This window comes from Bubalus bubalis, chromosome 11 (genome assembly GCF_019923935.1).
Source record: "Bubalus bubalis isolate 160015118507 breed Murrah chromosome 11, NDDB_SH_1, whole genome shotgun sequence".
In the NCBI taxonomy this organism is placed as follows: Eukaryota; Metazoa; Chordata; class Mammalia; order Artiodactyla; family Bovidae; genus Bubalus; species Bubalus bubalis.
Window position 1 is genome coordinate 22,440,004 of NC_059167.1, and position 12,432 is coordinate 22,452,435.

The window sequence follows — 12,432 nt, forward strand, 5'->3', positions numbered from 1 at the left end:
TGTCTTGCACAGCACATATTCCCCTTATTACAACGTTGTTCATATTATAGAAGGAAACTGCCGGCTTTCTTGTACTTCATTAATTCTTGAGGATGTCTTTTCCATCTTATTTCATCTTTAAATCCATGTGCTTAGCATAGTATCTAGAATAGTTAGGAGGTTTTCAATAAATGGTTATTCAGTAAAGGCATGCATATATGAGTTATATATATATATGAGTTACTGAACTACAGGGAAGGATCTGAAGTGAATTACTTAGATGAATCCTTCTGGCCTTGATGTATTGTCATCTGATGCTGTTCTTTTTGCTGGGTGGAATAATTCATCTCCACCATGTAGTCAGTGAAATCTTGTTGAACCAAGAAGCAGAAAACAACTTGTTGGCCCTATTTCTGCTGCTTATTTTTTGTATGGTCAGGGCCAGGTCATATAAACATTTAGGACCTAGGTCTCCTCCAGTTTGAGATGAAAATAATGTTACCTTCACTATCCACCTTATAGGGTTATTGTAAGGGTTAATTGATACACTGTCTATGTAAACATTTTGGAAATTAAATTTAATGAAAAACGTGTTGCTTCTTCAAGGGTATCTGTTGTGATCTGATTCTTTTAAGAATCACTGAAGAATCAGTGAATTCTTCATAGTTTGAACTTTTTATTTTGTGATCTTAGGTTTGACCATTTGTACTTTGTTGTGAGTTACGTATTTTAGACAGAGATATCTTGGAATACTCTTAATAATCTTGGGTTCATTTATCCATGAATTTACCCATGTATGGAAGACTTTCCAGGAACCTTGCTAATGTTTCTGGATTCTACATAAAATACTTTACACTTTGAATTTGTTTTTTATTCCAGTAGTACACTTTGCCATTTATTTATAGGTACCTGGGAAGTGGGATGGTGTATCTGCAAAGAGAAACCAAACGAAGTATAGTTTCAGATCTAACCTGGTACTGTGTCCAGTGCTAACCAAGGTGGGGCCTGTTTATTACTTAAAATCCTTTCAAAGGAGGGATATTATTTGCCTTCATTGAGAAGGATGGTGAGGGACACTGGTAGTTTTAGAGTCCTTTGCAAATTTTTAACTGTCTTTTAAAGAATTTAGAACAATGGCTTAATTTCAGATTTGCATCTGCACCAGAATCCTGTAGGGCAGCATATTATCTGAAATTTCAGTTGAGCTCTTTAAATTCTGCTCTCTCATACTTCCCTCAAAGCTATCTTCTATGGTCCCTTAATTAAAGAAGGAGTATGTTTGAGATGACATTTTAGAATAAGGTATTTTCTTCTGATTACAGAAGTTTATGTTCATTGTAGGAAGACTTGGAAAATAAAGTGAAAGGTATAAAAATAAATTAACTAAATGCTATAGTTTGATTGACGTATCGTCTTATTGTTCTCAGTATATCCATCAAACTAAATGTTTATCACTATCTAATTTTAGATATGATTGGATAGGGCATGTGTTCAAAGCCTATAGAATTCACTGTCTACTTTCTGAAAATGGGTAAATGAATTTTCTTTTTTTTTTTTTTTTAGCTTGTAATTGACTTCCTAAAGTTTGACTATTAATTTTCCTTTTGAACTTTTATCCTACAAATACCAGAAACTTGCTTTAAAGTACAAGATATAATTAAGATACTTGTTTACCTGTTAAACTATTCCTTCTTGTTGACTACTTATTAGCAGGTACATAAATTTGACTCATTTGAAGGATGTGTGGTGGTGTCAGTGCAGAGAATACCTGAGTGGTCATTGGCAAATTATTTTACGTTCTGGGCCACAGTTCTTTGCTGTAATAGAAAACTTTGACTTAGATGTTCTCCAAGCCTCCTGCTGTTTCTTTAATTTTTCTGCTGCTCTGTTGCTTCCCTCTTAAGATTAGGTTTTGTGAGCAGACAAATGTCAGGAGCCAGGTAAACCTTTGTGGAGCCTTTTTTTTAAATGTTATAAAGTCAGAGTGTTTCAGATTGCTGCTCATGATCCATTAGATCATGCAGCATCTATTTATTGAATGCTGGTACATGTCTGGCACTGTTTAAGCACTTGGAATGCACAGGAAGTGGTATAAAAGGTGATAGTGTAGTGGGAAAGGACAAATAAGAAACAAAATAAATGGTATGTAAGATGGTGATTCATTAGTAGAAACTAAACAGGCAAGGGAGACAAGGGAGCATTGGGGAAGTTTCATTTTTGCATTGGGTATCAGAACAGACTAATTGAGGAGGATATTTGAATAAAGAAGTAAATGAATGAACCATGTTCATATCTGGGGAGAAACATTCCCTCAGGATTTGCAAGTACAAAGACCCTGAAGCAGATATTTGATGTGTTCTAAGGAGGCATCATGTGGTTGAAGGTAGGGTAAGGGAAACAGAGTGCCAGGAGGTAGAGTCAGACATGAGGGATTGGTGGGGAGAGGTGTCTAGGGTCTCTGTTGGGATTATAAAGAGTTTGAGTTTTAACCTGGTTGAAATCCACTGGCAAATGAATGACGCAGTCTGACTCATGGTTCAGCATCCCTCTGGCTGTCATATTCAGAATGAACTGAAGCATGGGCCAAGAGTAGAGGCATGAAGACAAGATAGGAAACTCTTTCAGTAATCCATAGGGCCATGGAATTGATTTAGGTGGTCACAAGTATTTATTAAATAGAAAATGGAAAATCAGTGCACTGCTCACAGTAGATGGCAAGTTGTTTAATGAATTTATGCTAAATAAATGTGGGTGTACTGGAATACAGTATAAAATAAGCTTATTATAAAGGGTTACTATATAAAAATGTTTGGAAACCATTATCTTAAGGCATTTATATTTTTGCCAACTAGAACTGACTTTGGTTTTTGGACACTCTCAGTAAGCGGCTCCTATATGAAACAGGCTGTCTTCCTATAATCACATCTCATCAGTCAGCACTTTGGCCTTCCCATTGCATTCCTCTCTTCCTCTTTTCCACTGTTTGCAAAAGTGTTCTCGTAGAAGGGATCAAATTGTGATTTTTATTTTCAAACCCTCTTCTGCTTAGCATTTTTTCTAGGCTTTGCCTCTTTCCTCTTTAACAGCCCTCTGGCTTTGTGGCCTAGTTCCATGACAGTCAGCACACCCACCTAGTTTCTTCTTCTGCCATGAGGGACTGCCTGTTTACCTGCCTGTATTCCCACCCACTCCTTCTGTACCCTTACTGTTGCTGTAGCAACTGCCATCTCAGTCTCCCGCCTTCCTCTGACTTTTTTCTTCCTCCTACCAACCTGTATTCATTAAACTCTCCCTCTCCAGCTTTCTACACTTTGAGGTCAGGGCTGATGCTTTGTAACATCTGTCAGAAGGTAGAGCCATTGATAACTTAGGATGAAGATTAAATGACTGCTTATAAAACCCTTCTCTATTTTCCACAGCTTGCAGTAAAGGGGGATTTTTTTTTTTTAATGATTTTATTTATGGTTGTGCACAGTCTTCATGTTGCATGGGCTTTTTTTCTCTAGCTGTGGCTCCTCTTGTTGCGGAGCATGGGCTCTGTTGCCCACAGACCTCAGTTCTGCGGCTCCCGGGCTCGAGAGCCCCGGCCCAGCGGCTGTGATGCGTGGGCTCAGCTGCTCTGCCACGTGTGGTCTTCCCAGACCAGGGGTGGAACTCATGTCCCCTGCTTTGGCGGGGGGCAATTCTTTACCACTGAGCCGCCCGGCAAGCCCTCAGGCATATTTTAGACTAGTTTTCCACGCTCCTATCTGGTGAGAGAGGCCTGGGAGCCAGGAGTCCTCAGCCACAGTGCTGGCTCTGCCATCAAAAGCTCTGGGGCCTCCAGCGAGCGCCTGCCCCGCCCTCAGTCGTGTCTGACTCTTGGCCCACCAGGCTCCTCTGTCCATGGGATTTCCCAGGCAAGATTACTGGAGTGGGTTGCCATTTCCTTCTCCATGGGGGGATTTTTTGAATAAGATGAACTGAGATGACTGAATGCTTAGTCCCTAATTCTATAGAAAAATCACGAGTGTCCTAGGACAAATCTGTTATGGCACTGCCTTTTAATTCGTTCTGAGATCTTGTATAGGGTTGAAATCTTGGTTGGTTATATGTGGCTTTTGGGACCCCCTGAGCCAAAGACAAAAACATGGGCTGTAGATCACTTCAGCTCTGGGCGTGATGCCCCTGTTCTAGAAGGTGGTGATTAGAGGCTCTGCAGTACCTGAAAGCCCAGGTTCTTCCCCTTCCAACTTGCATAAAAGAAATGGTTAAGGAAGATTTGCTAGGGATTTCCCTGACAGTCCAGTGGTTGGGACTTAGTACTTTTACTACTGTGGCCTCAGATTCAGTCCTTGGTTGGAGAAGTTAGATCCTGCAGGCACGTGTGCAGCACAATCATTTTTAAAAATAAATAAATAAATTTTTAAAAAGGAAGATGTGAGAGGTGTGTGTATATATTATGTATATGTATATATAATGTGTATATATAGTGGGATACTATATAGCCACGAAAAGGAATGAAATAGTGCCATTTGCAGCAATATAGACAGACCCAGAGATTATCATACTAAGTAAATCAGAAAGACAAGTACCATATGATATGACTTACATGTGGAATCTTAAAAAACAGACTCACAGACATAGAAAACAGACTTAGATACCAAAGGGGAAAGGGAGTAGGGGAGGGAAAAATTAGAAGTCTGGGATTAGCAGATACAAACTGCTCTATATAAAATGGATAAACAGCAAGGTCCTGCTGCTGAGCACAGGGAACTATATCCAGTATCCTATAATAAATTATGATGGAAAAGAATATATATACACACACACACATATATATAACTGAATCACTTCACTGTACACCAGAAACTAACACAATGTTGTGAATCAACTAGACTTCAATTAAAAAAAAGGAAGAAAGAAGGCTCCCCTGGTGACTCAGTGGTGGAAGGTCCACCTGCCATTGCAAGAGGCACCGGTTTATCTCTGATCCGGGAACATCCCAAGTGCTGTGGAGCAACTAGGCCCGTGCACCACAGCTGCTGAGCCTGCCCTAGAGCCCTGGAGCTGCGGCTGTTGAGCTCACATGCCCTAGAGCCTGTGTTCCGCAACGAGAAGCCCACGCACCACGACTAGGGGGTGGCCCCCGTTTACCACAACTAAAGAAAAGCCCACACAGCAATGAAGACCCAACACAGCCACAAATAAATAAATAAAATTATTTTTTAAAGTGGATTTTTTTTAAAAAAGAAAGAAAAAGTTTATGGGATTACCAAGATCTTGAATATACTTGAACAGAACTGATACAGGCTGTAACTTTTTGAACTTGTTCACTTTTTACTTAATTCCGTTAACAAATCCTCTAGGATTTGTCATGTTCTCTGTGTTGTGTTATAGGAAGTACAAAATGCCACCTGTATTCTTTACAGGTCATCCTATCCTAAAGCAGAAACAGAAGGGGAGAGATTTTTTCCTACCTATGAGACATTGAATTTTCCTCTCTGGTTGACTGGCACCAGCTCTGATGTCTGTGATTTGGAATAGCACTGCCTTGACTCCAGCCATTTCACAGGTGTTAGGAAACTTTCACATAGTAACTCCGAGGAAATGCATGCCAGTGGGCTTTAGAAAATCTTGTTGGCACTGTTTGATGAATTGCTTAGTCATAAATTTATGGAAGTCTAGCTTCATGAGGCCAGATCTTGGAATGTTTTCGAGTGCTTTATCTTGTGCTAAATGTGATACTCCCAGTCACTTTTTCTGGAAACAGCCTTGGTTTATTTCTCTTCTGTTCCAAGACTTTAACCTTGGCCAAAGACTTTTTGTAAATGTTCTTTTTATCCTGCCAAAGCAATAAAGAAATCCAATTGACTATTCCTGAGGGGCCAAAACACCAAAAAAGCAAAAAAAAAAAAAGAAAACAGAGGAGCACACTAATGAGGAATATTTTCCTGATGTTCTGAGGTTCTCTTGCTTTTGTCCTGGGCCGTTTACATGCTAACCCTTGGATCACCTCCTGTCCCATTCTTGTTGCATTTTGTTAAAAATTCTTGGTTGAAGATAGGTCTAAAGTGAAAGTGTTGGTCACTCAGTCATGTCTGACTCTTTGCAACCTCATGGACTGTAGCCTCCCAGGCTCCTCTGTCCATGGAATTCTCCAGGCAAGAATACTGAAGTGGGTTGCCATTCCTTTTTCCAGGGGATCTTCCCAACCTAGGGATCAAACCCAGGTCGCCTGCATTGTAGCCAGATTCTTCATTCTCTGAGCCACCAGGGAAGCAGTGTGTGAAGATAAGCCAGGAGTTGATTTTTGCTTTCCTTTTTCTTATAGGGATATTTTGATTTGAACTCATTTCAACTTGTTGCTACTCCCTTCAAGATAGCACTCATCTCATTTGGGTGTGTAATGGTAGCCACTTCTCTGGAGGAGTGGAGACACTGTCAAATTTGAGGCATTCTTGTGTATAGGTACCGTCAGTTCTCCAAAGGGTAAACAAGAAACTTCTCCTTCAGGGAATGTGTTGAGGGCAGGAAAAAAGCATTTCAGGCATTGTGGGTAGAGTGGAACTCTGATCTTAAAAGGAATTGGAGTCCTTTCTCCTGTTAGGCTGGGCTGTAAAAAAAGTGCCATATTGGGTAGTTGGCTTTTCATTTAGCTTCTAGTAATCTGCTTTCTCTCCACCTTATTTTCGCACTCACCCCAAATTCCGAAATGGAACCATGTTTTTCAGAGTGGTTTGGAAGTCACATGCATCATAATTAATTAAGGTTGCTCGTTAAATTCAAATTCCTGGGCCCACTTCTCAGATTGAATTAGACTATCTGCATATGGATCCTGAGAATCTGCATTTGAGAAAAAGTACCAGATGATTTATCATGCATCTTACACTTGGAATCATAAACAACAGGATCTTTGACATTGTATCTTGACTTTGAGAGGAAACTACTGCTAAGCCTTTTCTTCCTGATGAACTAGATCGTTCTTATTCTCAGTAGGAGGAGCCAGCAGCAGAACCCCTGCTGAGAAATTATAGTTAATGTAGCTCACTTTCTGAATTTCAAGTGTCCGTCTATCCCTCTGAAAGGATTCTTGCCCCCAAACATAAAGTTATTTATTTTTAATAACTGCTGCTACAGTTTTGTTTGTTGTTGTTGTTTTTGTAGCTGTACTCTTAAACATTCTAGGAGCAAGATTCCTATGTACCTACTCTCTCTGTGTGAGAGATAGGAGTCCCCTGCCCAGAAGCTAAGGGAAAAGTTAGTGACTCTTGTGGAACCCACAAACAGACCCCTGCAGAGTGGCAGACATAGGAGCTGGGGTGGGAATGGGATGGGCCTAGATATCTGCCTGTCCTGCAGGTCTGACTGGAATCTGCAGAGGAAGTTGCTATTAACGGATGCAAAGGGCTTTTGCCAGCAGCCCCAGCTTTCCCGTCAGGGTTGCCTCAGCTGATGCAAACCCCTGCTGCTGTGGCTGGTGGGGTTGGCCAAGTTTCTTTTTGTTGAGTCTTGTTTCCACCCCCAACTTCTTGTCAGTCCTGTATACAGATGCCGGTTTATTTGCACACTCTAGGCTGGTCTCAAGTTTGAATGGCTCTCATTGTTTTGGAGCTTAGTGTTTAGGAAACACCGCATGCCTGTGGCAGCTAGGACACCCTGTAAAGGAAATACCTGGACTCAGTAGCCCTGTCATTCATTCCCTGTATGTGTGTGCGTGTGGCCAGTGTTAGGACGTTTTAGAACATCAGTCTGTAGGGACTATTTCTTGGGGCCTACAGCAGGACTAGGCTTCTTCTCCATGATGTTTGGAGTTCTAGGGACTATTTTTTCTAAACCACTTCTCTCTTTCCTTCCATTTCACACTTAACAGGATTAAAGTCTGTTTGCCCAAGCCTTGTTTTCACACATAACTGAGGTACTAGAGTTCTTCCCTAGGCAGGTGAAAAGACTGCCCTGGGGGACAAAGGACTGGCTGGCTAGCGATGGTGCAGAATGTTTTTATGATCAGGACAGGTTGGTAAATTCCTTTGGACTGTGGTCCAGGGACTCCTTTCTTTCTTTTTTTTTTTTTTTAAATAGTAATCTCTGTAATTTGTATAGCACTTAGTTACAAAGTTTTATATCACATACCATTTTATTATATCTGTATAATGAAATAAATTTAATTGTATATAAATAATGTATTAAAGAGTCTTCAAAACCAAAGTTAATATCAGAGAGTTTCAGAGAAAAGGCGACTACTTGGATTTATGTTTAATAAAGCAGCATGTTGAAAAAACTAAAATTGTGAATAAAATTATGTCAAATGGTCAAACATGCTAATACTAATAAATTTCAAATAAATCTTCCAGGCTCTAATTTAGATGTCTCAAGGCCCTTTCCAGCGCTGATTCCCTAAATACATAAACTTTTTTTATTAAACTACTAGACTCTCTTGGCAAGATCACAATGTCTTTTGAAACAGAGTGAGTTAATAGCACTAATGTGGCCCTCATTTCTGTAGCATTTCCAATGCACATGATCAGTGTATGTAATCTCACTTTCTTACCAGTAGTTTGGTTATGCATGGACAATGAATAGTCATGGGTAGTCAAGGAGACTGACTACTAGAAAGATAAGTTACCTAGTACTGTTTAATTGTTAACGTTCATGGTCATCCTAGTTAACTGTAAAATTGGAAGTATCTTCTGAATCATCATCATAAATAATTTTGAACCATACCATCTGACTTTTTAAAAATGTTATGAACATTATGAAGCTATAGAAGAATACTGGGTGAATCAGAATATACCAGTCTCTAGTAGAAGCTGGATAAATGGAATTATATATATTAGTCAAAGTATATTTTAAAGCTAAATATAAACTCATTGGGAATTGTAAAGTGAGGCAAGTCATCCTGCTTTTCTAATTGTTGTAACTGCTGGCTCTGTATTTAATTTTAAATTTTTCTTTAATATTTATTCTTGAGTTATGCCATATGGAATATAAAAATTCTCTGAACAGATCGAAAATTAAAAAATAAGTGCATAAGCAATAAAGTCATTATTATTTTTAAAAATCCAGAATAAACTAGAGTATCTTGTTTTTCTGGCTGATGGTTTCTGTGTCTCTAATTCAAAAGACAGATATATTTCTTAAATACCATCCATGATGGTCAGTTAGGGTGGACACCACTGACTTCCCAGGGTCTTGACAAGGAACTGTTTGCTTCTGTAGCTCAAATAAATAAAAGAACTAATCATTTTAATATGTCTTTTCATTCCTATAAACTTAGTGGTAATTCAACTTTTGGAGATTGAAGAAAGGAACCTCCAAGTTAAATAACTTGCTTTAATGTAATCAAGGAGTCATCTCTGTCCTTTTTATTACCTTCTAGCCCACTGCGTGGAAACACCTTTCTGCCAGAATTCAGATGCGCAAGCCTGACGGGAGGTCCTGGTTATAAAATGCAGTGTTTTTTTGCAGATTCTCATCCTGCCTGCCTCATGCCTGACCCATGTGCTTTCTGCCTTCCAGTTCTCTCCTGCGATATGGGGGCAACCTGTCCCTCCAAAGTGCCATGAGTGTGCGATTCAACAGCAATGGGACCCAGCTCCTGGCCCTGAGGCGTCGCCTGCCGCCTGTGCTCTATGACATCCACTCCCGTCTGCCTGTGTTCCAGTTTGACAATCAGGGTTACTTCAACTCTTGCACCATGAAAAGCTGCTGTTTTGCTGGAGATCGTGACCAGGTACGTGCCTTCTGCCTCCTGCATCCCACATTCAGGCTTTGCTCTCAGATTGTTCTTTCTGGACTGGTCTTTATTTCTCTTTAGCCATGTCAGGTAGAAACAGTTGAAGGGAAACAGTAAGTGTCTGAAGACATTCCAGCTTAATAGTGAGTTTCTTCATCAGAGTTGCCTTTGGATAATATGAGGTACACACCATAAACCACAGTATAGTTCTGAGCAACCTACATCTGCCGAGTTTGTGAACAGATTTTAAGATTCTAAGAATGTGTCATATCAGAAGAGAGGAGGAAGTCCATAGAAAATTAGCCTGCCAAAAAGGACACCTTTTTTTTTTTTTTGTATCAGTGAAACACTGTGGGTACCAGCTAAGAGACATACATCCTGAATGGCCCTTTTGGGTGGCATCTTTTTCTTGGATGAAATGGACTGTGCAACTTTGAGAGGAAGCCAGATGCTGACTCTCTTCCTTTATATTGCCAGCGCCACAACTGGGAAGGAGAACCGAAGCTGTGAAGTTTCCTGCCTTTTCACAGTCTTACTGGGAGTCGAAATACTGATGTTGCCTTAGAGCTGGCAGTTTAAAAACATACCAATACCTTGTCAATCTTGGCCATAGAAGTGCTAAAGTGAGTGTCAGTGAATGGACCGATTGGACTGGTCTGAGTAACCAAGTTTTAGCAAAGACAAATATAAAGGAAGATTGATCAAATAATGTTTTTTTTTCCTTCTTATTCTGAAACACAACAAATCTTATTGCTGTTGCACATCTAGATTGGAAAAAGAAACTTTAGTTTCTTGCTAATTCTTTGTGTTCTCTTTGGATTTATCAGCTATGTCAGATTTTTACATACAATTCTCACATGCTGTATGCCACTGCTTTAAAGTTATTTGTGGGCAAGGGGATAAAAGAAATAGTTATTTGAGAACTTGTGAAGATCCTATTTTTTTGAAAGGAGTAGCTAGGATTTTTCTCCCTAGCTGAGGTTGCTGGAGGCTCTCCAACATCATAGCTTAAGGATTAGCATATGTAGTAGGAACACAATTAAGCTTTTTAATTAGAGTCGCTTGTTAAAGAAGCTGAGAATATCTTCTAAGTTGCCCAGACTAGGGATTTCCCCTTTTGTAAATAGAGAAGATATGTCTAAATTCAGAATTTATATTTGAGTCAGGGCCTACTTAGCTGCGATCCTCACTTAAAACCACTAGGTGGCCTCAGTTACATAAGTGATAAATTTCCCTTGAGAGACCACAATTCTTGATAGACTTAGTTTTTATTAGGCAGTTTGTTTCTTGGGCGGAAAGAAGCAGTTTCCAGAGATGAACTGACTCTTGATAGAACATGTAGCTTTCTGCTCTGCAGATGGTTGATTTAGTTTCATTTAGCTGCGGAAATGACAACCACGTGCCTCCTCCCTCTCTCTCTACCTTTCTTCCTTGCTTTTGTTGATTTTCCATCTTCCGTCAACCTCTTATGCATGTGAATTTTATTTCATTGAGCAATAAAGAGCAGGCACTACTTCATGAAGTGGTTTATTAGGTTTTATTACCGGAGACACAGGGCCTGAGAAAAAGGAGAAAAGAGGTGAAGGGGAATGGATGCTGTGTTTTCTGTCAGTTCCTGTGTTAGCAGCTGGAACCTGTCTGCATGGAGTCCTTGAAAGATGGAGAACAAAGGCTTCTAACCGAGATGTAAGAGCACCTAGGCCATGATTTCTCCAGCTTGGCACTGTCCACATTTTGGTCAGATAATTCTTCATTGTGAGGGGCTGTCCTGTGCATTCTAGGATAGTTGGCAGCATTCCTGGCCTCTCCCCACTAGATGCCAGTGTCATCTCTCCCAGCTTTCCCCAAAACAACCAAAAATGTCTCCAGACATTGCCAGTTTATCTCCTGGGTGGAGAATTGCCTCAGGTGAGAACTTTTGCCCTAAGTTACAGTTATGAGATGCATAGGGACAAGTAGGCTTCCCTGATAGCTTAGTTGGTAAAGAATCTGCCTGCAATGCAGGAGACACCGGTTCAATTCCTGGGTCAAGTACATAGTCAGAACCACATGAGTTATTTTGTGGTGATCCTGGTTATCTATATTGACAGGATGCAGTGCTTTTTGCCTTTCAGGTTATATATAATGATTAAAAACATGGGAAGGCTTTGGATTTTCTCTATTCAGATTTGACGGTTATGTACGTCTTATGGGAAGAGTTTGTGGGTAATGTATCCTTTCTGACAAACTAGACTGTTTTTTGGATGGGCTAAGTGGTTTACCATGGATAAAGGAGGGTGGGAAGTCACTGAGTCTTAACTTCAGATCCATTTCAGAGTTAAAGTCTGTTTATATTCCCCATATAGATTATCAGAGTATATAACCTAGGGAATGAGATGTACAGAGATTTATATGTGGCTGTTTTCTTCACCCCTGAGGGACTAAGAAATGTAGCTAATTCATCATTATCTTGTCTCCAGTGCCTGGTGTACTGAGAGCACAATAAATATTTGTTGAAGTGAATCTTAAGTATTTTAGTCAGTATGTGGTTTTTAGCTTTCTGGGCCTAAGGCTTGTCTAACTGTAAGTCAGGACTGATAATACCTATTTTCGTGCTCAACTTCCAGGAGCTTTAGGAGGATGATTAAATAATGGATTTTCAGTGAAACTAATCAGCTGAGCTTATACTTCTAAGTGTTACACAGGAGGCCAAAATTATTGTCTCATTTCTGAAACATGTCTCTCAAAGGTGATTTATG

At 40.0% G+C, this 12,432-nt stretch overlaps 1 protein-coding gene across 2 annotated transcripts in view; it reads left to right on the plus strand.

Moving 5' to 3' along the window:
• Positions 1 to 12,432, plus strand: part of DCAF5 (DDB1 and CUL4 associated factor 5) — a 94,415-nt gene that overhangs the window by 42,369 nt on the left and 39,614 nt on the right. For both annotated transcript variants that reach the window (XM_006056162.4, XM_006056160.4), the window contains exon 6: positions 9,478 to 9,691. In XM_006056162.4, the coding sequence (XP_006056224.1) occupies positions 9,478 to 9,691 (214 nt within the window). The remainder of the gene's footprint in view (positions 1 to 9,477; positions 9,692 to 12,432) is intronic.